Below are 26,728 nucleotides of genomic sequence, written 5' to 3' on the forward strand. Positions count from 1 at the left end.
AAAAAACAAAAAACGAAGTTAATTGTAAGCAGTGTCTGAATTCATTGAAGAATCCTGTTAACTGATGGTTTTAATTATCTGTTAAGGGTGTAAGACACTTTATTTGCAGTACAGCTTAGACGTTCCATTTAATAGCAAAATTTCTAGTTTCTGTTGATTGTTTGTGCATGATGGTTGTATGACAAGGTGGAGAGTAACTAACATGCTTCGCCTTCCCAGGGATCTATTCAGTGGAACTCATAAACGACAGCCTGTACGAGTGGCAAGTGAAGCTGCAGAAGTAAGTGGCTCTGATGCTGACCTACTCTTGCAACGTTTGAGTTTTATGATGAAGTGGGTTTTTACTTCCTATTTGTTATCTTTTATACTATGGCTTTTACTTAGAACTTTAAAACTTCTTTTTATGGAAATAGTTCTCTGGTTGTGAAAATGAGTTGCTTCTAAGGCTTTATAAAGTGAGAAAGAAGGAGAAAAAGAAGGACTGCTGGTGGGGTAAGAAGTTTCTTGGAGTTTGTGAGACATTAGCAACTTAGAAACAAAAATGTGTTTAATAACCTGATGAAGCTGACTAATAACCAGTTTATCTGAAATAAGGGATTTGGGCAGGATCTGTGTATGTAGCACAGCTGCAGACAAATCTAGATGTTTGTAGTTAGTGATTTGACCTGTCGTGGTTGTTTTGGTGGCAGTTTTTTTCTTTGAGCTTCTTGGCTAATAATATAACTTTAGGAAAGTGAATTTTTTTTCAGGCCCACCCTTTTTTTTGAGGAAATTATGACCACATGAATTTTTCTGTAGACTACTGATTTTTTTTTTTTTTAATTTTCAGACTGCTGATTTTGAATCCCTATATTAGAATAGATCTGACTACTGTAGTTTCCTTTTGGGCTTATATTCCTGAGGAGCTACAGGCTATAGTGAGTTACTTTTCCCAGGAGCAGCTTTAGAACTTCTCTGTCTGGAACTTAGCCTGGGGTCTCTGTTTTATCTTTTTGACTCCTTCATTTTTGAGTTCAGTGAGAAAAATTCTTCTCTGCTTCAACTGGCTTTTGTTTTGTTATTCTTAGGGTTGATCCTGATAGTCCTTTGCACAGTGATCTTCAGATCTTAAAAGAAAAAGAAGGCATAGAATATATTTTGCTTAACTTCTCTTTTAAGGTAAGAAAATAGTAGTGGGGCTCCATATGCTTCTAATGGGAATGTATATTTGTACAACTGCTTTGGAAAACAATATGGTATTATTTGTATGGAAGACACACCTTACAGTTAAGGAATTCTCTTGGAATATGCTCTCTGACAAACGAGTATTTAGGCACACTAAGAGACAGACACAAGAGTGTTCAGAGCAGTGTTGTTTATAACAGCCCAAACAGAAAATCTAAGTTCCAATAAAATGGAAAATTATATTATTCATAAAATGGGATATAGCTATATACAAGATGGATGAATCTTGAATACAGTGCTGAGCAAAAGAAACCAGACTCCTCAACTTATTTTGTACAATTCCATTTATATATTGTATAGAAATATAGGTAAAACTAATAATAGTTTGTGGAATGTTTTACCTATTTAGAAATAGGTAAAACTAATAATAGTTTAGGGAATGCATTCTCATTGGAGGCTGTATCACTTGGAGTGAAAATTCGTCCTCAGAGTGAAAAAATCTTCAGTATTGCAGTGACCTTGGCCAGGAGCCATAAAACATAAACCAAGATACAGTTCTGTGGTGTTAAAAATTCCATTGGGCAGATGGGGTGGGCAAAATGAGGGGAAAAAATTTCTAAAAAGGCATCTTGGGTAAAAATTTTAAAAATACTAAGAAATATTAATACACATTCATCCCCGGGCAGTCAGGAAGAGCAAAGATGAGCTCAGCATACAGGTCAGGATGAAGAGCTCATCTGAGTTGTGAGCTGTGAGCCGAAAAGGACGTACACTTTACAGCAACGTTGACGGTGTACTTTACTTTTTTATATATTTTCTGAATTTATGTATTATATTTAATAGTTACTTTTAAGATGCTAAAAATAAAGATTAAAAAGAATAACAAAGGAATCCAGATAAATGTTAGTGAGTTATTAAGGACTAGGGATAAACTGTAATGGTCCTAGGGCCGGAGATTTAGCTCAGTGTCGAAGTGCCTGCCTGGCAAGTGTGAAGTCCTAAGTTCAATTCCTGGAACCAAAAAAAAAAAAAAAAAGGAAAAAAAATCCTTAATAGTGTTAACTCTTTAGTTTAAAAAAGCTAGAAAATATTTCTGAGGAGTTATATTTAAATTGCATGGGGCTTCTTTTTTTTAACCTGTTTTTTTAAACTGAGAAGAAAAATTTATGTAACAGTTATCTTGCAGATAGATTTTTTTCTATTTCAGTTAGGTAGACTGATGATTTAAAATACCTGGAAACATCTAAAATGTGATCCCTGTTCTTCAAGAGTGTGTGTTCTTTGAAGGTTGTGGTGAAAAGTCTGGACTCTTACCTTTATGCAGAAAGGGTCTTTAGAGGTTTTTATGCAAGGTCATGTTTGATCTGTTAGACTTTCATTTTGTTTTAAGCAGTCATGCCTCTGGTAGCAAAGCAGGTATTAGACAGGACAGAGTGGATTTTTTGGAGATTAGTTAGGGGCTTTGACTTAACTAGAAGTGTTGAAGACCTGATGTAGGATAGTGATAGTAGGAGTGAGAGTAGATGGATATGGGTTGTTTTGAATGATGAAAATTAAGACATGGAAAGATACTTCCTTTGTACTTAGGAAAAGAGTGGCAATAATTTTTGAAAGCTTTTTGCATAGGTTTTATATGTGCATGCTTTTGTTTGGAGGTCTGTCTTATGATAGGTATCTTACTATACCTTCTTGAGATAGCCCAAGAGTCATAGTTCCCTCAGTTTGGTTATTCTAGATAGTGTATCCGTGTCCACTGAGCTGCCTTTGTAAAAGTGTAACTCTGGTGTCCACTTGCTGTAGGTGTAAATGACTCTTCACTTTTACTAATTCTTATGGGGCAGTGAATGAAATACCTAGGCAAAACCAACCAGCCAACCACAAAAAACTTGGAAAGTTATTAGTGAAAAAGCAAACCAGAAAACCATGTAAAATATTTTAACTGAAAATAATATTAAATCATACATTCATGTGCCCAACACCAAGTGTATGAAATAGAACATTTTTTAGTGCCTTTAAGCTCCCTAGGTGCCCCTCCCTGTCACTTCCTCTTTAGAGGCATTAAAAAACAACAAAAAAAAGCAGAGTCTTGACCAGAAGGATTTGTGACTGCAGGTAGTGTTTTCATCAGGGAAGGAATGGTCTGGGAGGAAAATCTTTGAAATTCTAGTGGATTTGTGTTTCTGGACCATGGCTCCTATCAACAGAAAGAAGGGACTTTTCTAGGGTTGAAGTAGTTTTTAAGAGGCTTGGGATGAGGGTGATCCTCGTGAGCTAACTGATGTTATGAGAAGGACCTTACATGAAATTGGCAGGTTATTGTATCAGGATTCACAGGTTGGAGGATAGCAGGACAACTCAGCAAGATTCACAGGAAGGAGCTAGAATCATATACTCTTATGGCCTCAGGTGCATAGAGTGACACTGAAAAGTTAGGAACAATGAGAATAATAGAGCTTGACTTAGAACATGATCATGGAAATGGGACCTGGTCAGCAGCTTGGTAAATCTGATATGCTGCGCTCTGAAGGAAAAGAGTTTTCTTACTCTTCAGCCACCTCTGAATTACTGAATTGAATTTCCAGGTGGTAACTTTCAAGAAGGGCTTATTTAGACAAATTTAAGTTTATTTAGTGAATAATAATCAGGAGTGGAAAGAGGTTCTAGCCTCTGTCATAAGATAGCTGATTAAATTGTGGACTCAGAGGTGAGACAATAGGTGTCTTTAGCAATCTGAGGGACTATATGGTTGAATGCATTAGTTTTTTTTTTTTTTTTTGGTGGACACAGGGCATAAAGCTAGAAATAATGAGTCAAATTATAGAGGCAGCTTTCATCTCAGTATGGCAAATGGTTTATAACTATTAAGAGTCATCTTGTGATGCAGTCTGAAAAATGGAATGTTCTTCATCCTTAGAAGGCCAAGGTGCTAAGTGGGAAATCTGATAACTTTATGATGTCATCGTAAAGCCTGAGCTTCTCATTTCTGAGTTAGTACACTAATGTAAATCAAGTTTCCATTTTCACAATCGTCCTCAGTTGTTTTTTTTTTTTTTTGGGGGGGGGTGGGGGCTAAGGAACTCATTTTTATTTCTGTAAATCTTGATTAGTTGAGTTCCAGGGCACAGCTTATAGAGTAGAATCCCTAGGTTTTAATGCAGAAGAATTATTCTGAAGAATTAGTTGAAGATAATTCTCAACACAGGTTTTGTGTCACCTACTTGAGATGATGTATTTGAAGGTGTAAATAATAGATTAGCCAGGTGTGGTGGTGCACACCTGTAATTCCAGTACTCAGGAGGCTGAGGCAGAAGGATCATTGAGAGTTCGAGACCAGCCTGGGCTACAGAGTGAGCTCAAAGCCAGCCTGAACTGCATAGTGAGAGCCTGTCTCAAAAAGACAAAAAAAAGATTAAATGAGGTTATACTTTACCAAGGTTTGTTAATGATGCCTTTCATTATGCTGTTAAATTACAGATAAATGGTGAGCTGCTTAATTGGCTATCACAGCTGTCATTCAAGTTGGTGTCTTGTGTGGGTAGATTCTTTACTTCTCAATTACAGTGCATGTGATTTTAGCCAAAAGGCTGAGAAATGAGCTAAGTTACAACAGAAATGTAAGATGATCCATTCTAACCCTCAGACTTGTGCTTGATTTTCCTCTGCCCATAGAATTGAATTTCCTCAGGCTCTTACTGGAAGGGTAGGCAGAAGGAGCAAGTTAAAGTAAATTACTGAAATTATGCTCTGCTCTTCTTCCCAGTTAAACTTGCATTTTTGTGTTCCTTGGAAATGACTGGTAAAGCAAATGTTTGGATTTCTTACCCTCAGACTGGTCTTCTGAAAGGCCTCAGTTGTTTCCTGTAACCCTGTTTTGTTTGAACATAAAGAATGGAGACGGCTTCTCTTAGCCGTGCTGTCCCATCAGAAGCAGGCTGCCATCCTGTCTGACTGCTGTGGAGAGGGAAGGGCGAGCCTTCTTGGCATCCTGGCCAGCAGAGAACTCACACTTGCGGTTACTTTGGCACTGTCTGTTCTTCATTTTGTTCGGCAGAAAAGCACTTTCTTTCTGGGATCACTTTTCAAAACTAAGAATTTCAAAATGGGAATTGTGCTTATTAGCCTAAGAACTTGCTGTGGATTCTTTGCTTGTTTTCTAGCTCATCTTGCTCTTTTCATGTTTGTCAAGTCTGATCTTTGACTTGTAGTTGGAGCAGTCCATTCCATTTAGTACTAGTACTAACTATTGGGTTTCAATCTGCCACCCTATAGGTGATTTTCTGCTTGTATTTCTTGCTCTGTGCTTTCTTTTTCTTCCATTTTTTGCTTTTCCTTATTCCAATTTCCCATCTGTATTAGCGCAGTAGCTATGTTGTCTTACTCTTCCTTCTTCCCTTATAATCACACAGTACATACCTCAACTTGTCAACGTATAACATCAGTTTGTTAATTTATAGTTTTCTTGTCAATAGAGGAATTAGAGTGCATTGAGTTCATGTACTCCTTGCCAAATATGTGGCTGTTGTCATCCATTTTAGTTCTGTGCTTTATCTGAAACCCTACACTTAATTCACTGGGACCCCTTTGCTGTTTTAATGTTCTTTATTCTTTCATCGAAGATCATCTTTCTTCTACCTAGAAATGTCCTTTTCCTTTTGTGTGTGGGTCTGTGAATAGGAAAATGTCTATTTTTATACCCCCTCCATTGAACCTAGAGCTTTTTCTCTCAGCTGCATCTCCAGGGCACACCCCACATTTTTAATTTGAAACAGAGTCTCACTAAGAGGCTAAGTTGCCCAGTTGACTTCAAAGCTGTGGTACTTCTGCCTCACCCTCTCAGAGTGCTGGTTTTATTTCATTTTGAGGACTATTTTCATTGAGTATAGTTTTCTAGGTTGGCAGTTCCTTTTAGCATTCTGAAGCTACTATATTCTCTTGCAGCCTTTACTTTTCTCTTGAACTACTTAATAGTGGTTAAATCTGGTGGTATCTGTTGACCAGTCATTGCTGTGACAAAATCCCTAAGAAACAATTTAAAAGAAGAAAGATTTATTTTGAGGAGAGAGGCAAGGTAGGAGGGTACAAAACACAGCTTCCCCCAGTGACCTCCTCCAGCTAGGCCCCGCCTCCTAGAATTACCCACCAGCCACTTCTAGACTATCCCTACCACCATTCATCAGCTTTGAAGACAGTCAGGAGCCAAGCCTTAACAGTCCTATACTGGTTTGGAAGGTGCGCAGCTTTTTGGTTCTGTTCTCTTCTCCTTCTTGGATTCAGTGTGTATGGTAAACCTTCTCAGCATGTTACCTTATGTCTTGTTAATTTTTGCATTTTTTACTTTTTCGTTTTTCCTAGTTTCATTCTGGGTGTTTCTGGTCCATTTTCCAGTTTATTGCCTCTTTTCTATTAAGTTGCTGCTGTGGTTAAGTTCATCCATTGAACTGTTAATTTCATTTATTCTGTCTCTAAATTTCAGAATTTCCATATAGTTCCATGTTACAGTTTGCAGCTCTCTGTGATTTTTCAGGCTTGTCTTTTTCTTCCTTGAATGTATTCATACCACAGTCCCTGTGGTTTTTGTGTCTGTGGTTTGCGTCTCAGGTTTTCTGATCCTATCATCTTTAAGTTTCCTACAGCTGCTTGTTCTTGGTGATAGACACTGTGTGTGAAACATTGCAGTGCCGACCTGCAGCACTGGATGGTGTTCTTCTCCAGAGATGACTTTCGTTTGCTCCTCTCTGGGGGCGTGGACAGTGGCATCCTGGGAGGGACTCATCCATCAGGGATTGAACTGATTTAAAGTTGGACTTGATTTCTTCCAGGGCAGTTTATAGATTGTCTTCAGGGATCTAACCTAAAGTATAGATGTACCAGTACCTCTCCTTGGTGGACTCCAGAGTTCCGAGTTTTTAGTCTCACCATCCCTGAGTCTGTGAGTTCTCCCCAGTTTGTTAACTTCTCTTCCTCTTCTGTAACTGGAAGAAAAGCCAAAGTGGGAAAGGCCCTTTGTCTGGAGTTATTCTTTTTATTTCTGCACACAGTCCTATAATTGTTAAGTTTTGCCCACCCTTTCTAGCTATCTACCAGAGATTTATTATTTTAATGGTCCCTTTGTGTGGGTGTGCTAGGAATGGAACAACTTAGTGAAATAAGTTTACCTAGACACCATTCTGTTCGGGTCTGATCTTAACTTCATTTTTATTTGCTTTGGTTTTTTGTTTCATCTTACTTGTTGGTATTGATTTTATGGCTCATTATCAGATATAATAAATATATACATCTTTATTGATGATTTTAAAATCTTCTAAGTAACATAATATTAAGGATGTCCTTAAAATTAAACTTGCTTATTTACTTTTTAGGATAACTTTCCATTTGATCCTCCATTTGTTCGAGTAGTGTTACCTGTTCTCTCAGGGGGGTAAGTTTAAGTGATTTTTTTTTTTTTTTGTAGTGGGTGTGGAAATCATTTGTAGAGCTAGTTAAAACACTGGGAGGCCTAGATTGTCAGGCCTCTGTCCCAAGGTTTCTGATTCAGTGGGACCCAGGTAGTCCTGAGAATTCACATTTTTAAGAAGTGCTTAGGTAAAGTTGATGCTGCTGCTTTGGGTCTCACATTCAGAGCCATAGCATAAATCTTTACACTCCTATAGGTAGAATTTTTTAATGGTTCCTATTTATATATATTTACCTTAAAAGCCAAGTGCTTTTCAAATACAAATTGAGGACATGAGTTCTGGTTGGAGTGGTTCCCATAGCTGGGCCCCTCACCGAGCCTCTAGGAGGGACTGGCTCTCACGGCCTCCGGAGCTGATGCCTGACTTGCAGTGGAGTGGCTGCAGTTGAGTGGAGTCAAGTATAAATTATCATGCACTTTCATTGATGTTGTAGTGATTCTTTTTCATGGGTAGAAAACGTATGGAGGATGGGAAAACAAGAATTTGTGCCTAGGTTAGTTATGAGATGTGGAGACTGCCAACATAGAAACAGTTAAACTAATTGCAGAATTTTCAAACACTCAGCTAACTCTACTTTGTGAGATAATCCATATTTAAGTGATGAAATCTAAAAATAATCCCACCCTTAAATTGATCTTTTCTGTGGCTAAGACAGGAATAGTTAACATTCAGGTTAAAAATGTGGGTGACTACTACAAGAGAATTTTCTCTGAAATGAGTTTGCTTCTAACTCCTTACAAAACATTTAGTTCTATTTGCTTTACATGCTTTTTTCTGTGTATTGTGGGATCCAGTCCTGTTATGAATCATTTTACCATACAGCTGAATGTATGTTAGCTGTGATGTTGATATTGGGGATGAAGTCTGTCTGTAAAGCTCAAGCAAAAGACGGTGGCTTTAAGAAAAATTCAACATTGGGCTGGGGATTTAGCTCAGCGGCAAAAAGCGCCTGCCTGGCAAGCGCAAGGTCGTGAGTTCGGTTCCCGGTACCGGAGAAAAACAAAAAAAACAAAACAAAAAAACAAGAAAAATTCAACATTTATAAATGTGCTGAGCCCTCTCTGACTCATGCAACACTGTAAAATTCTGCTTCTGAAAGAGGTCACACTTAGCTGATCCTGACCACCTAGTCCTGGCCACATTTCCCAGAATGCTCTATGTATACTAGTGCTGGGATGTTAATGGTTTTTTTTTTTTTTTTTTTTTGAAAGGATTACAGTGTTTTGGAAACCCATGATATTCATTACCAAGTTCATATTTGGAAACTCATGATATTCATTACCAAGTGACCTCTGGGAACCTTACTGTGACTTTTATAAGAAGATGTTAAACACTTTTCCTAAATCTGTTTATCTTATAATTATTTCAGCCCTTAGGATCTCAGAAGAACAGGTCCTCTGATTTGCTTTTTTGGGAAATTCTGCTTTATTAGAAATCCAAAGTTGTAAATGATTCTTGGATATTTTCTGTTGCACAGCATGAAAAGCTGTACTTATCTCTTAGGGATAGGGATAGGTGGACCTACAAATCCCTGTGTAAAAGCTTGGTTCTTTCTGATAGGCTGTTACAGAGTTGATCTCAAATATACTGTTATTATAAGGACATAGAGTAATTGAGCATAAAACAGAGTTGTTTAGAATTGTGTAAAATTTCATTTTGGATTTAAAGCTTCCTTACACTGTATTGATTTAGGTAGTAAATGTGTTTCTTCTGTCACAAAACCTCATAATTAGTTTTGAGAATTGAATATTGGGTAACCCAGTCAGATATTTACATATACAAAGTAAACATAGGACTGAAAGATGGTAATTTTTTTTTTGTTTAAGATGGTAAATTTTTAATCTTTGTATCTCTTACAGTATTAGCCTTTTGTTACCTATCAAGCCATAGGTTTTATTTTTTCATACTTTAAAAAATGCTGACATAGTAACTTGAATTTGTCCAACATTCTGGATCAGAGACAGGTCTTTCTTGTTTTTTACTGTCTCTCTGATAAGCGGACTTAAGTAAGGATATTGGATTCATGTTATTTTACCTGGCTAGAAGGAGGGAAATAATATGAAGGAAACATGATAGAAAGATGAATGCCGGCAGTGGACGCGTGGTACTTCTGGAACCTGGAAGGACAGAGCACTTGCTGAGAGCCAGTGCTGTGTCTCAGGCTGAAGTTCAGGAGCTGAAGCTGGCACGTGAGAAGGGAATGGAAAGAAGAGCGAAATGCAGATGCTCATTTGAGGCAGGATTAAGGTGACCTGATCTTTAGTGTCAATTGTTAAGTGGAGAGAAAGAATTATTGACCTAAATAATTTGAAATACTAACAAAACCCACAACTCGTGATGTCAGAATCCAGGTACAGCTTAAAAGTGCTCTGTGATTCTGTATAGATTATTGAGCAGTTTTTGCTATATACTTTATATTTTACATGTTCTATCTACTACCCTATTTTTCTATTGTAATAGCCAAGCTTTTAAATAACAGCTTCTTTGTGATACAATTCACATACAATAAAACTCACCCTGTTAACATATACAACCCAGTGGACTTCTGTGTATTCAGAGTTGTACAACTGTTACTACTACCTAACCTCAAAACATCTTCATCACCTCAAAAAGCAACCCTATATCCATAACGGCCACTCTCTTTACCTGTGTTTCTCACCATGGACTAGCATTGCTCTAGTTCCTGTTTGTACAGATTTGCCTATCCTGGGCATCTCATATAAATAGAATAATACAGAAGGTGACCTTTTGTGAGTGGCTTCTTCTATAATAATGATAAATGGAATGCCTAAAGAGGCTGAGTTTAGGACAGTATTTACTGTAACACTTTAAACTGGGCATGGTGGTATATGCCTATAATCCGAACACTCTTGAGAAGCTGAGGCAAGAAAATTGTAGGGTCAGTTCCAGCCTGGGAAACTTAATGACTCAGCAAGACTCTATCTCAAAAATTAAAACGGGCCAGGTATGGTGGCACACGCCTGTAATCCCAGCACTCAGGAGGTTGAAGCAGGAGAGTCACTGGAAGTTTGAGGCCATCCCGGGCTACAAAGTGAGTTCAAAGCCAGCCTGTATTGCATAGTGAAACCCCCTACCTCAAAAAGACAGGAAAAAAAATTAGAAAGGATTGGGAATGTAGCTTAGTATGAAGACCCCGGGTTCAATCCCTGGTACCACCAAAACAGACAAAAACAAAAACCTGAGCAGCTGCAACTTTTTAAAGTTGAAAACACTGCTTTGCCCATGTATGTGGCATATTATTTTCCTTAGATTATCCTCAGAATTTTTTTTCTAGCATCCTTAAATTATCCTAACATTCATCACAAACCTTTTGGAGTAAAGAGCAATAAAGAGTTAGGAACACATATTGCTGAAATGAATATAATTCAACACAGAAAAAGAGTCAGCCACTTCTTGTAGGCATAAATGTTGCTGATAGTGCATATTAAGGAAACGTTTACTGCTTTCATTTTTTGTGTAGGTACTAAAATGCTTGTCTTGGTTTAGACATCTAGCAAATATTTATGCAGTAGCTATTATATGCTTGTAGAAATGCTCTTTCTTTGACTTACAAATGGGAAAGTTTTCTTTCTCCCACCTGGTGTGACAGTGCCCCTGGGGAAAGGTGATGGCTGGGTGATGGGGTAACTAGATGTCCACTGTACACCTGTTTGTCCTGAAAGGAGTCTAGCTTAGCATTTTGAAATGTACAGATCAGGTATGAGGCCCACTCATTAATAGATGTCAAGACTTTGAGCAGTTACATAGAAACCAAGCTTTAAATAAAAACCTAGGTTTTCTAATTCTCCTAAATCAGCAAGTGTCCCTTACATATAAGATAATATTATAGATCTGTGGGAGAGTCAGGAAATTGGAGGTACTTGTGTTTCAGAAATACAAAGGGATACAAAAAATAAATTTTGTAGAAAAATCTGAAGATTCTCAACCCAAATTTAATTTTTTTTTGGAATGTTTTTCTTTTAGGTTTTCTTTTCCTTCTAATTAACCTTCTCTTTGCAGAAGGTCCCAGGTTTTGGAAGAGGCACATAGGAGAGATACCCGGCTTGAATCCTCTAGTGTGGGAGCGTTGAGGAGCACTTGCCCCACTGTGCTGTTGAACAGTTCCACTGTAGCTATTACTGATCTCAGTGGTCTCCAGGAACTTTTGGATTCCCTACCACCTGTGGAGATATTAGGTTTATTTGATATGAGGATGCCTGTGGTGAGCCAGAACAGAAGGTTCCCAGGCTAAAATGGTCTTGGGAAGTTTTGTGGGGAGAAGCACAGCCTTGGGGAGATAGGCATGGCCAGAATTTCAGGCAGGGAAAAGGGAGGGCAGTGCCTCACAGAGGACACAGTGGTTTGTCCTGGGCTGGGGTTTTCATGAGCAGTCACCAGTTTTTCACCTGAAAGGATTTCCTCAATTTGTGTATTTTGGCATGCTATTTAATATGTTTTGAAATTTAAAGTAAACATTAAGGAGGGGTGGAATTATTTTTTTGAGAAAGGGTAAAAAGATTGAAGAATTTTGACCTAAATAATGATTTCCTAAAGAGATATTCCCAGAACTGTGTTCAGTTTAGAGAATAGTCCTTAGGCTCTGTGGTCAGGATTTGCGTGTTATTGCAGAATGGAGAAAACAACTTGAACTGTGCAGCATTGCGCAGCTGTTCATTATGTTCACTATGGAGAGTTGTGTAATGGGTGCTGTGAGAGTGTTTCTCTGCAGGGCACACTGGGTGTTAGCGAAGGACGCTGATTCTTCAGCCCCTGTTCTCTGGAATGTATTCTAAGTTTTTTTTTTTTTTAAGTTCTTAATTTTAGACATCACAAAATTCTGTCATTAAGACTTGTTTTACTGGGGATTGTTTTTAAATTGACCATTAGAGTGACGATTTAACATTTTAAAATTATTCATAATCCTGTGTCTCTTAGCTGTTTTTATTTTAATGTGTTCTTATGTGCATACGTTTTTGTAATGACAAAAATCAAAACGGAACATAGAGTCCTACAGGATTTTGTATGATTCCTTGTTTTTCTTTTTAAGGTATGTGTTGGGTGGAGGAGCATTATGTATGGAGCTTCTCACAAAACAGGTGACTGTTTTTCTTTTCTCTGCAGCCTCAGTAGTGTTTTGATTCTGTAGATGGAATACTAAGTAGAAAAGTTCTTATATAATAACATCTACTTGTTTAAAAATTTGTTTTAATAGTGTCTTCTTTTTAATAATTAAAAAACTATTTAAAGTAAACCAGTAAAATGACATTGTACTTGCTGCTGAATCCCTTGGTAGGGTAATTGTTGAGAGTGTGCTTTATTTGTTCATGTTAGGAACTTAGAACGTGGGATGCTTTGGTTTTTGCGAGATCCTGGAAGTGGTCCGATTTTACTTTCTCCCCTGTACTACAAACTTTTGAATACTGACTTCCTTCTGTTGAGTTTCTACCTGCTGCTTTGTGGGTCTCTCCAGTGAGGACAGGACTGCTGCTGTGTTTAGAGACGGCTGCTTCTTTCTGCAGGGCTGGAGCAGCGCCTATTCCATAGAGTCGGTCATCATGCAGATCAATGCTACCTTAGTCAAAGGCAAAGCCAGAGTGCAGTTTGGAGCAAATAAGGTAACAATTTCACATTACTGTCAGATACGTTTCATGTTACTTAGGAAGCTTCTCCTATCTTTGTTCCTCTTTAGAGAGTTTATTTCATTTTTATTTGGTTTGTTGTTTTATTTTTATAAAACTGAGCTATAAAAATATAGAAGTACAAGATGAAAATACTCATTGATAATTATTAATTTTTTTAGTGTTTGTTATATTCACAAAGAAACACATCTATAGAATTTAAATTTATTATGGATAGGCATGCCCTAATAAATAAATATGTACTTTGAGGTTTTCCCAAATTGAGGTCACACTGTAATAGTTAATTCTTAGTGTGCTGAACTCTAAGTGTATTTTAATTCTTTCAACCCTCTTACTAACCTAAATGATATGTTTGATTATTGTCATCATTTTGTAGACAAGGAAACGATCATACGCAGGTTAGATAACTTGTCTCAGGTCACACATGGCAGAGCAAGGATTGGAACAAGACTGTCGGAAGTTAGTCTCTTCTGTCTCTCTGTTTTGTTTTGTTTTGCTTTTTTTTTGTCTTTTTTAAGAAAAGGTTTCACTATGCATTTCATGCTGGCCTTGAATTCACTTTGTAGCCCAAACTGGCCTCGAACTTCCAGCAGTCCTCCTGCCTCACCCTCCCAAGTGCTGGGAATACAGCCATGTATCACCACATGTGGCCTATTCTCTGCTCTTAACCACCGAGTTCTGGAGTTTATTCACTTAATATATGAGACACAGCTTTCCAGGAGGAGTTGTAATTTTCAATAAGTGTTTAAATATGTAACTGATGTACTCTCAATTTAGTTTGTTTTTGAAAAGTGTGTGATAGAAATCATTGTTTTAAATTTTTTAAAGTTTGAATGTTTTCCCTAAAATTCTTTGTGAATTTTGCATTAGATGTCTGTTCAGTGTAAAATGTTTATCACCATATTGTACTTCAAATCATGAGTCTGTTGAACTCTTAATTTATAGAAAAAATTGAAAATTTATAGCAAAAAATTAAAAAGAATATTATAAAAAATCTTTCAGTTGATATACTCTTAACTGTTTTAGTAGCTGTTTCTTTACATCGGACCAAAAATACCTTTTTTTATTACTACATATTTTCAGTACATCATGTTTACATTCCTTGTGTGGAGTTGGTCCATGTACAGAACACATCTTAATTCCTTTTTCATCCCCTTCCCCCACTCTCCGTGTCCTCTTAACACATCTCTTCATCCCGTTCCCCTTGAGAAAGATCTGCCTCCCTCTTCCTATTATCTCTCTTTTATTTTGCTCTTTATCATTTGGGCTTCTGATATGGGAGAAACCCTGCAATATATAAGCTTGTGTGTATGATTTATTTCCCTTAACATTAAAACTCAGAAGTTAAGCAATTCACTAGTGTTCATTAATCACATTTATGGGCCGGGGATATAGCTCAGTGGCACAGCACCTGCCTGGCAAGCACAGCATCCCAAGTTCGATTCCCAGTACAAAAAACAAACAAAAATCACATTTAACTATAGAATTTCTTAACAATATATATATTATACATACATTACTATGTTTTTGTGGTACTGGGGATGGAACTTGGGCTTTCTGTCATTGAGTTCATCCCCATCCATTCCTTTTTTTATTTTGAGACAAGGTGTAGCTCAGTTGCCCAGGATGACCTCAAACATGAAATCTTGCTGTCTGAGTAGCCTCCTGAGTAACTGGGATTATAGGAGTGTGCTACTGTGTCTGACTGTGTTATAGTTTTAATGTTTTAAATGTGGCAGAGCATGACCTTGTACCAGAACATGAAACTTTAATTTTTTACCGACAAAATATATGCTTCTTAAATGCAGAATTTCTAAAGTTGGTAAAAATACAAAAAACTAAAAAGATCATTTTAAATTTGGCTATCTCTAAATATATCAAAATATTATTAGCATTTTATTTTAGCCTTTTGCTGTTGTCTTCCTGGCATCTATTTATATATAGAATTGGATCTTAAATTTTAATGATTTAAAAAATTTTTGGCATGTTTTTCTTTTTAAAAGAGAAAGTGTAAAGGGCATATGCCAGGGGTCTCTGAGTAATTGAAAGAATATTTTACCAGTAATTCACTGTATAAACTTATTTCTGTGGACCACTAGATTTGTATTGGAAATAGACTTGGACTGTACTTTCTTTTGAAATATGAAAGGACAGGAAAATGTATTGTTACAAATATGAGATCTTCAGCTGCTCAAATAATCATCATCATCATCTTCACCACCACCACCACCACCATCAATTATCATCGCATTTGTATACACTTCCAAAGAAAGTATTGGGTATTCCATTTGTAGCTTCTAGCATGAAGTGAAAATATAAATCATAGGTAGAAACATGCCCTGTGTAGCACTAGAAGGAACATCACAGTTCACTAACAGAATAAACCAGAAAATAGTGAGGTAAACAAATATTACAGCATAAAGTATACTGGTGATGAAACTGCAATAAAGTAGTATCTAGGAAGTTTACAATATATATGTATTTTTTTACTGAAAAGTCCAGCTGTATACATTCACATTTAACATTGCCCTAGGAAACCTAACCAGCTACATGAACAAAAATCATTGTTTTGTGACAATACAAACATGAGTAATTTCTTTGCTGTGGCTCTTTTGTCTTGATGGTTTTCAGAGTAAGACATGAACTGTATTAAGTAGCTTCACTGATTTCTCCATTGTGAAGAGCTGCCAGTTCTAGAACCTCTTCATAGAGCAAATAGTGATGTAGGCTTCTAGGAAGGGCCAGCTGAAGGATAAAGTCAGGTTGCAAGTATTCTTTCAGGCTGGACCAAATTTCTCAAAAAGAGAGATGGGCTAAGGATGGAACAGAGGCAGTTGTCAAACCCAAGAGGAGTTGGAGGCATGAGCAGAGAGCATCTTCTCAACATTTGGTGGAGGTCTCTTCCACTCAGTCAGCTCCACAGTGAAGAGAGGGGGTCGTCACTGACTTGAGTCAGTCCAGGACTGCAGAGGAGAGTCAGTAGGTCAAAGCCAACAAGCAGGAGATGTGGCAGCCTTGCTTTATATTTTGCTTGTGCTTTAGCTGCATGATTTATAAATTCCAACCACAGTCCTTTTGGAAAGCTCTGCACATGAGAGAACTGGTTCCAAAGACCAGATACATCTGAGCATCTAGGCAGTGGCCATTCTGGAGAAGTAACTCCAGCCCCTTTCCATGTCCTCCAGTACTGCTGAGTAAACAGGGCTTACTTTGGTCCAGTTTCACAGACCTGGTTAGTAAGTGGTATTAATAAGTCCAAGGTTTTTGTATAGCTTTTTTTTTTTTTTTTTTTTTTTGTTTTTTTTTTTTTTTTTTTGGTCTTTTTGAGACAGGATCTCATTATGCAGTTCAGGCTGGCCTTGAACTCACTTTGTAGCCCGAGCTGGTCTTGAACTCTCAACAATCCTGCCTTAGCCTCCTGAGTGCTGGGATTACAGGTGTGTGTCACCATGCCCAGCTTTGTATAGCCCATTTGTGCACTGCATGAGTAGGTAACTGCCAGTTGTGCTCATTAGAGGAAAGGTTAGGATCTTCCCCGTTGGACAGCAAAAACTCCACACATTTGGTATGACCATCTTAAACAGCAACCTGGTTCCAGCTTTGTCCAAGGCCTGACAATTGACATTGGCACCTGATGGAATAAGTATGCTCAAACTTTCTACAAAGCTTGCCAGACTGCACAGCCGCAAATGCAGGTGCAAGTCCAATGTCAACCTGGCATTCCTTGTTTGCTCTTTTTATTTTTAAGAAGTATTTTTTTTTTTTAAAGAAGTAAATCTCAGCATTTTCCTGGAAAGAGGCCTGGTGCAAGGAGTTGCATCCACACATAGAATGGGATCTGTTAACATTTATTGTCAGACAGCACAGCGCCTGCCTGGCAAGCGCAAGGTCGTGAGTTCAATTCCCGGTACCAGAAAAAAACAAAACAAAACAAAAATTTGCTGTCAGAACAACAGCCTTAACACATCTGGTCTATTTTCAGCAGCTGACAGAATGGCATGGTTTTTCTAAAGTAGTTGCCTTAGGATGTGCTCCACCTCCTGAAAGAATCTGTGCTCTTCCAGTGTCCTTGACTTATAATAAGATGTAATGCACAGAAGCCCTCAAAAGTCTTTGTCTTAATGTAGTTTTCAGGTGAATCTGTGAATTACTATCTGCAAACTTTCTGTAAAGCTGGAAGCTGCTTTGTGAATTGGCATCCATCCTGTTATCAGCAACATCGATGCTTCAGCCCTTTTGAGCACTTTCTTTAAGATTTTAACATTGCTTTCCCGGGCAGCAGTAGAATATGTGTCCAAGCAAACCTCTGTAAAATCCACTTTTTTCACCAGTTGTCTCACCAAGTCAGGTCCCAGAAGGCTGCCACTTCTGAGCCCCTGTGCTGGGCCACAGTGTTGGGAGATGAGCCTGTGTGGGCGGCGTCACAGCCTGGACGTCTACATGCCTAGTTGGACAGTATTCTTCCAGTTACAGAATTCTGTAACAGCAGTACTCTTTGTTCTATGCTATAGATCTCTTGGAATCAATTGGTGTCAATATAATTGCTTTAAATCGTTATTTTCCCTGTGATTTGCAGTTTTCTTGGCATTATATTACAACCATTTACACAGAACGCTATTAGGTTGCTAAATACATTTTCAAATTAAAGTACAAGTATCCATTGCCTAAAGGCAGGGGAACATGTAGTTAGGCAGTTTTGTTGCTATTGGAACCTTGTGGAATGTGCTCATATAAACTAGGATGGCTGTGGTGTCATCAGTGGTAGCTTCGGGATCGCTAGCTTGTGTGCTGACCAAAGGGTTGTTTTCACAGTACATGGTTGTTGGTCTTAGGAGGTGAGTTTGTTTAGTGAATTCTTCTGAGGAACCCTCTTTTTCTCTGCCTATTAAGAAATACCTGTCAGGAAAGTGGCAACTTCATGTGATGTGAGTTTCTTCTTCTGGGATTCTAAATGCTGCAGGAAACAAAGTAAATGTTAATTTGAAAATACCGAGTGGGGTGTGGTGATGCACGCCTGTAATCCCAGCACTTGGGAGGCTGAGGCAGGAGGATCTTCACAAGTTCAAGGCCAGCCTGAACTGCATAGTGAGATCCTGTCTCAAAAAGACCGAAAAAAAAAAAAAATTCTATAAAGGAAAGTGTTAAAACATAAGGAACATAATAAACATAATATGGCAGAAGTTAAGATGGATAAGCATGAGGTTTAAATATGTCTTAGTGCAATCTCAGGAAGAGATAATAAAATTTAAAAATTAGAGACTAGAAGGTAGGAAGTATGTAAGGTGATAGAAGCAAGTCACAAGTGTAAATAGACTAAAGAAACTAGCTGTTTCTAAGTGCATATTTGACATGTGAGATTATAAAATGATTAAGAATGTGTGAATAGAAAAACTTTTTTTTTTTCAAATAAAGAAGGGTGAATGATAAGATATGTCAGTAGACACTGCCCTTAAACAGGTAGTATACCTTAGTATCAAAGAAAATACAAATTTGAAACAGGAAGTATTAGTGATGACTTCATTGTGAAAGTCTCAGTCAAATGGGGATATAACAGGTTTTGTATTTTATGTACCCATCAAAATATAGAGAAAAAACAATAAAATAGGGAGACATGCATAGGTCTGCCAGCAAAACTGGAGACTTCAACTTCATCCCCCTTATATTAACCAGGATATCAAAATGTAGATTTAAATAATCATTTAACAGACTTGATATATTAACTGAGAAAATACAGAACTCTTATACCCAATACAGATGTTCCTCGTTAAATGACCTTCCTATTTCACGACTATTAAGACATAAAACTAAGGTGCACTGTTCAGACTTATGACCCATGGCTCTGACTTACGTCCCATCTTTTTTTTGTACAGTCTGTACATCTTCTTGGTGAGCTTCATTGTCTTCTTTTTAGGTACAGTATACCTTGTTTATACAGTACTAATTTTTGCTGATTGTACTGTATAATATAGTACATTTTTATGTTGTTATACATTACAGTACTGCATGTAAGAGATACACAAATTAAAGCAAAGCCATTGAGTTGGACTTTACTTTGACCATTTCTTGTTGTGAATCCTGTAATGTACATACTATATACAACTCCTCACTTAGGGCCCAATTCATTTAACGACCTAGTTGTAGGAACAGAACCCAGTCATTAAATGAGAAATGTCTATAATTAGATATTATATGCTTACCAAGCATATATGGGCTATGGAAAAAATTTCCTTCATCTATTAATGTATAAAGCAAGTCAGAAGATTTAAACATTTGGTACCACACAAACCATATAATTTAAATATACAATTAAGTTAGAAGACATTTAGAAGTGAAGATATTAATAAAAATCTACATGAATTTAGAAAGTAGACACCCTTCTAAATCATGGTTAAAACAAATGAGAAGTTAAAAAATAGTTTTTAAGCTGAGCATGTTGGTGCACACCTGTAGTCCCAGCACTCTGAGGGGAGAGAGGAGGATCACAGTTTAGTGAAACTGTCTCAAACTAAAAAGATTAAAGGGCTGGGAATGCAGTACAGTGCAAGGCCCAGGTTCAGTCCATAATTCTGGGGAAGAGGGGGAAGTAAAGAAAATGCTGAAATACATTTCCTCAACCCCCTCCTAAACTATTCAGTGAAATGAACCTCTGCCCTGAAAAGCAGAAAAGAGACATAGATTCTCTGATCCTAATTAAATACAAATATAAGTTAAGAACAAAGTCAGAAAACAAATACTTACACTATTTAGGCCAAATGGGTTGAAATTACAACTGCAGAGTAACTGGACAATGGCAATCATGTAATCACAACCTAACAGAAGGCAAGGAGCGCTCAGAGCAGCATTCACTGCCCTAACGATTCTTATCAATAGAAAAATCATAAAAAGTGAGTCAGGTCTCAAGCTCAGTATTAGAAAAGAAAGGACAGTCAAACTGAAGGAAACCAGAATGACTAAAAGTTTTAAGTAGAAATCTGTGAGTTAGAAAACTGGAAAGGCCTTGGCCGCCCTGCAGGAAGGTGGCACTGCCTGTAGTTAGATGAAGTTGGGATGTCTTGCTGCGACAGCTGAGCACAGCAGGCTTGGCAGTCTCTGTCTTTGTGCCTAGAGAATGAGCGCTGTGACTGGGAAGCTCCTGTTTCATGATCATTTTGGATGTTGGTGAATATGTTGTTCAATCTGTTTCTGTCTTTAATTTTTGTCTTTTTTTGTGAAAATACAGACAGTGAAAAACACTGTAAGTTGAAATGACACTACTGGATGTTTGTAGTGTTTTAGTTCTTGAGATGCTTTATGGCAGTGCTGCACCGCCTAGAAACAAGAGAAATAGAAAAAGACTTGTTATTTCTGTAATGAGTCTACAGAAATAGAAACCAAATGATGGTTTATGATCATACGGAAATGTCCTTAGGGTCACTCAATACTAGAAATGCACAGTAAAAACCACCCAAAGAGTCTGTTGTCAGAAATAACAAAAATTTGAAGTCTTCTGTCAGTGAGTCTGTGTGGAGGCCTCAGATGCTGGGGGCACCTGAGGGACGCTTGAGCAATGTATCTCTATGATAGGCCAGAGCTGCCGATATCCTGTAGCTCAGCAGTTCCACCCGAGATGTGTTGCCGGTGCTTTGCCAATGTATGTGGGCACGGTTGCTCTTGTGGACATGGTCTACACAAAATGGCCCTGTAAATCCAAGAAGGACATAAGAAAAACCAGGAGTAAGGGGTAGAGTAAGGTAGGTAAAGGTCTGGGTGGCTCAGGAACAGGTAGGAGTAAGTTTTTACTTAGAATGTTTTCCTACAGGCTTTTATTTAATTTAAATTGGGCAGTTCTGGGATTGAACACAGGGCCTTTCCATTCAGCTAGATCCCCAGTCCTTTTTATTTTTCATTTTGAGACAGGGTCTTGCTAAGTTGCCCAGGTTGGCCTGAAACCTGGACTCCTCTCCTCTTGCCTCAGCCAGAGTGCTGGGATTACAAGTGTGCACCATCACACTCAGCTTTCTTCTGCTGTGCAAATTTATTACTCAAACAATTCTGTGACATAATACAGTAAGACAGTGTATACCACAAGGGGGAGTTCGTAGGAAGTAGTAATTGAAGTTAAGGTGTAGGGCAGTTGTGCTTCCAGCAACAAAATTCACACTCAGCTTGGCTCCATGAAGATGCCTTTTTTTTTTTTTTTTAACAAAATGGGCTCTTTGAGTAAATCATGACTTGGAGCTAGGTGTGGACAGTCTGCAGATTTCCAACTCAGAATCTCATTGACATGTATGTATAGTGCTTGAAGCTCAATGTTTTCTAATCTGAAAATACTCTGTGGCTTGCCTTTTTAGATTATTGTTAATGAGGAAGATGGTTTGAGTTTCACCCACATCCAAGGGGAATCCTTTAACCTGACCCATCCATACATAGGGACCACAGAACTATGAAGCCTTGTCCTTGCTCAGTGGTTGGAAGACTCAAGAGAAGTAACTGTGAAGCTTAGATTTTTATTGGAGTACAGTCTTGGTTTTGTTCTTTTGCAGAAGTAATGAAAATGAGAAATGAGAGTATTACAATTGTTTTGGAAGTGGAAGTAGTTTCCTGTGTTCTTTGAAACACAACCACAGTACATCTATTATAAGTTTATTGTAACAATTTTCATTGTTAATTTTGATTTAAAATGTGTAATTCTCTTTCAGAATCAGTATAATCTAGCAAGAGCCCAACAATCCTACAATTCCATTGTACAGATACATGAGAAAAATGGTATGTGTCTTATCCAATAAGTATTTATGAAGTTTTACATAATGTGTTGATATTTATTCTGTTTTGTTTTTGGTTTTGCTGTAATATCTTACCAAGTTATCTTTACCCCAGTAAAAACATTTAATTTGTACTGCATTCAAAAATCTCTGAATGAACTGTTAACATGGTGATTTAAAATTTTTTTTTTGCTCTGGATACTTGATTAGGTACCTTGAGTTGAGTCAGGGATTCTGAGTGGATGGATAAATGAGACACTGCCCACCTGAAAAGTGTCCTGGTTGGGTAGGAATGTGGCCCTATGAATAGAATTATGTTAGAACTGAGTAAATGCAGTAGGCCATGTGCAAAATTACTTAGTGCAGATTAATGAGTGCTTCTGATGATTTTCCACAATGAAGAGTGTATCTTTTTAAAAATACTTTTCATTAACTTTATTGGCCTGTAACTTCCACTTGTATTCCCAGTGCACATGCTTTAAGAGTTTTGTCTTTACATATAGGGTAAGAAACCTAGACCTGGAAGACCATTTTTAAAAAGTGCCATTGGAGTCGCATGCTGCTCTGTGGTCCTGAACAAATTACCTTTTAGCCGTAGTTTCCTGAATTGGCATGGTGCCGCAGTGCCCAAGCTGTGAAGGAAAGGGGTACAAAGGCACTTTGTACCCAGGTGCTGATAGTAGAACACTCCTGTGGGGTAGGGGTGACAGGTGCCCTTTGTTCCTGTGTTTTGGGTCCCTGAAGGGATATGTTTATAGCAAGTGCTATTTATTTTCCTAGAAATGTGTTACTTTGTAATTTAATGTTTGTATTTTGCACTTTTAAGGACAAAACAACTTGTCCTTAAAACACAACAACAACAACTTCTTTAGTGATCATTTCTGGAAATTGTATTAAAAAACCAAAGTTTCATGCTTGAGAGGAAGATGATAAAATTTGAAGGAAGACCTAGGTATTGATAATAGTTGTTTATGGTGCACCATGTACATGGAACCCAAAGGAGCCTGTACATTACAGACAGTTCTCATTTAACACCTGAGTTCCAGTCTTGGGACTGGGGGTCGTTAAATGGATTGGTTGCGAAATGAGGAATTGTGTATAGTATGTACATTACAATATTCACAACAAAGAAGTTGTCAAAGGAAACTTCAATTTGATGACTTTGCTTTTATTTGCATAACTCTTACAATACTGTAATATATAACAACATAAAACTATAGTATTATACTGTATAGTATAATCAGCAAAGTACTGTACAAATAAGGGCTACTGTACAAAAAAAGACATTGAGGCTCTATCAGCAAGATGTACAGGACTATACAAAAAAAAAGAGGGGTGGTGTCCAAGTGTCAGGTTGAAAGTCTGAACAGTGCACTTCGGTCCTACGTGTGGACAGTCGTTAAACATGTAGGTTGTTAAATGAGGAATGGCTGTACTACAGAACCTTGTGGCTCAACACATTTTAGAATATTCCAAATTTAGTATGTTCCCTTGACAGTTCACTCCAAACAGCACCTAATTTGCCCTTATATAGAGAGCAGCAGTCACATTTTTGCCTCTCATTTTTTATTTTTGGTGGTACCAGGGATTGAACCCAGGGCCACTGCATTCCCCCCCATTTTTGTATTTTTATTTTGAGACAGGATCTTGCTAAGTTGCCCAGGCTGGGCTTGAATTTGTGATCCCCTGCCTCCCAAGTAGCTGGCATTACAGGTATGCACCACCATGCCCTGATCATATTAAATCAAGTATTACAACTAGTATTCAAAAATGTGTTCAGAAATTCTGAGAGAGGGAAAATGAACAAGAGAGTGTGCATGTGTGTGAAAGGTGAGCCACGATGAAAGTGCAGCATATTCAAAATCAGGAGGGACAGATTCTAATTTTTAAATTTTTAAAAATTATGTCATTTCTAACTTATTTTAAATTGACAGAAAAAATTATGTGCTAGATGTAGAATACCTAAATCTAGCTAAATTATCTCCCAGTTACCATTTATGTGGTGAAAACACTTGGCCCCGCCGTTCTCAGACCTTTCTAGATCGCAGCACAGCAGCACAGCCCATGTAGCACTTCTCCTGGGGCATCTGCTCCCAGCGCTGGCCTTAGGCCCAGTCACGTAGTCATGACACCTGCCTCAGTGGCCACCTTCTCATCGTCTTATTGTAAATGTCAGGGCTTTGCTTGGGGAGTAGTTCTCAGTGAGAGGTATACTTTTAGATATGAAATTGATACAGTTTCTGGTGTGATGTGCCATACTGTTATCTTCAGGGATGCCATTCATAGAGCTTATGTGAAAACTCTAGTACACTCTTCACGGGAAATACCTACCTTTATATTGTGAATTTATCAGAACACTGTGTTAACCCAAGTGCAAGTTTAATTTCTACAGCAAATTGAAATACCTAGTCTGTTGAGCAGTAAACTATCTTAACTTGGTTTCCATTCTGTTTCAGGCTGGTACACTCCTCCAAAGGAAGACGGCTAAATATGTCGACTCTGTGTAGCTGGACCAATGTTATTTAAAGAAAACCTTTCCAACATGCAGACACAAGCTTTGAATGCCGTGACAACCGCACGGAGATGTTAACGCCTAGATCTTTAGTGGATAACCTGTCACTGACGCAGCCTCAGTTCCGCCCTTTCTGCCTGCTCACTGAGCAGCTGGGCCCATACCATATTTTTCCTGATTGATATATGCACTGCCACCTCTTGCCATCTCTTCCTTGAAAAGTCAAATCTTGAAGCAGGCAAGTCAGCATCAGGTCCCTGCATCTGCGATGTCACAGTAACTTCCTTAATACTGAGCCCATGGGTTATGAGGATTTGCAAAATACTGTTCCATTTAGAGCCAATAAAAGTTTAATCGATGTTCAATGTTGGTTTAGAAAATTTAGGTCTTCTAAACCCAACTTTTTCCAGGTCTAAAACCATTTTATGGTATTGCCAGAATAATGTCCGGAATCCTGCTCATGAAGTTGTTAAAGTTGGTAATGGTCACCGGAAGCCACAGACTCTCCTGAGCTCACGTCCTTGGTAGCAGAGGCTCCTGCTCCAGTGCCTGCTCCCTCGGGGTGGCCGAGGCAGGCTCCGCTCACTGTTGCTTGTCCATTCTGCACTACTCATACAGAGGAGCCATGGGGTAGAGCTGGAAGATACTTAAAGTCATCTGATTTTTCCCTTTATTAATGGGATGTTGCAATTATCTGTAAACTTATAAATTGTCCTGAAGACAGATTCCTTAAGCAAAAGCTACACAATTAAGTACAAAAAGGTAATTAATTTGGAGACTTTACAATTTTTGCTCTACATTATAGATTACAACAATGGGTTTTAAGTCAAAATTTAGTAAGAGTTCTATGTTAATTCATAAAATCTGATATCAGGGTACCCTCCATCTTACTTCCTTACCTGAATCAGTCCTGTTCGTTTAGTAGTATTTTTTATAAACCCAAGTTCGATTTAAAAAGTTCTAGCTGATAAGCACTTTTAAAAGGATACCCAGAAGCATACTTTTCTGCACAAACAAGTTACAAAGTTGAAAAGTGTTTCTTTTGCATTTGTTTTAAGCAGAATTCTTTAAGAGCTTTATTCAGCTCTTTACCTTGGTCAGCCACTCCTGAGACTGGCGCTTCTGCATTGCTGTGGGTGTTTACTTTCTTGAGGTCTGATTTTGGCGGAGAGGAGAGCTGGTAAAGGTTTGCTGCCATTCTGCTCAGTTGATTGTCAGTCGCTCAGAGAACCAGCGAAGGGGCAGAATTCTTCAAAGCAGTGAAGTTCTCTGAGCTTAAGGCTAAACCTTGACTGTGCTGTGGATAAGGGACAGCTCTTCAGAGCTATGCCTGCAGATTTGGCATGCTTTGGTTTTTGGATTTTTTCATTGCAGATTTATTTGGCAATGTACAGTAAATTTTGTAAACTTGCATCAAGTTTATGAATAAAGTACCATTTAAAAATTGCCTCGTCACCTTTCCCACACCAGAGCTGCTGTGCCTCAGGTCAGTAGGGGCTGCTGGGCTCTGGACGGGTGTGTGAGGAGGGCAGGTGCGGGAGGCTTCGCAGTGAGGTGTTCCCACCTGGGGTACGAGCCTGTTCTCCAACCTGCCCGCGTCTACATTCTCAGCAGCGGACACAGCTGCCCCGAAGAACCTTGCGCCTATCTCCCCAGCCGCCTGGTGGGACAGCCCGGCAGGCCCTGATCCTCCTGCTTGGATCTCCGCAGGCCCGCAGCCTCAGAGCGCTGCATCTGGAAGCCTCACAGGTGGATCAGCTCCCTTCTCCTGCGCCAGACCCTAAAGCAAGGCCGCGGAGCGTCAGCATTGGTTCAGTGTTTTTCTCCGCGATTCGAGGAATCCCGGCCAGCCTGACACTCTTTGGGGTTGTGTGTGTCCATAATTGTGAAACACTTCCATTTCCCGTGAGAACGGTACGTTGTCGGTGTGCACATCGTTTACGTCTCCGGTGTTTCCCGTCGTGACGTTGTTTTAACGCACTCCTTGGTGCCGAGTATAGAGGGCAGCGATCTCGCAGACCGCAGCGCCACACAGGGCAGGGCTCCGACGCGAGAAGGTGTGACCTGCTCTTGAGCGCGCAGAACTCGGGCCGGGCCGAGAGAGGGCAGCAGCGCACGGTCCCCTAACGGGCGCACTGCGTCCCCACGCGCGGCAGGGCCCCGCCTCCCAACAGCTGAGAGAGGAGGGCGCCCCGCCCCGGGCCCGGCCGCCCGCCC

At 38.7% G+C, this 26,728-nt stretch overlaps 1 protein-coding gene across 1 annotated transcript in view; it reads left to right on the forward strand.

Moving 5' to 3' along the window:
• Ube2q2 (ubiquitin-conjugating enzyme E2Q family member 2) overlaps positions 1 to 25,957 on the forward strand; it is a gene marked incomplete at its 5' end in the record, with an annotated part of 49,108 nt that extends 23,151 nt beyond the window's left edge. Inside the window, 7 exon segments of the mRNA XM_005393461.2 lie at positions 220 to 280; positions 1,068 to 1,158; positions 7,524 to 7,582; positions 12,667 to 12,715; positions 13,139 to 13,234; positions 21,937 to 22,003; positions 24,456 to 25,957. Coding sequence (XP_005393518.1) covers positions 220 to 280; positions 1,068 to 1,158; positions 7,524 to 7,582; positions 12,667 to 12,715; positions 13,139 to 13,234; positions 21,937 to 22,003; positions 24,456 to 24,487 — 455 coding nt within the window. The 3' untranslated portion in view covers positions 24,488 to 25,957.
• Between the last annotated feature and the right edge of the window lie 771 nt (positions 25,958 to 26,728).

This window comes from Chinchilla lanigera, unplaced genomic scaffold, assembly GCF_000276665.1.
Source record: "Chinchilla lanigera isolate Chin_1 unplaced genomic scaffold, ChiLan1.0 scaffold00049, whole genome shotgun sequence".
NCBI lineage: Eukaryota > Metazoa > Chordata > Mammalia > Rodentia > Chinchillidae > Chinchilla > Chinchilla lanigera.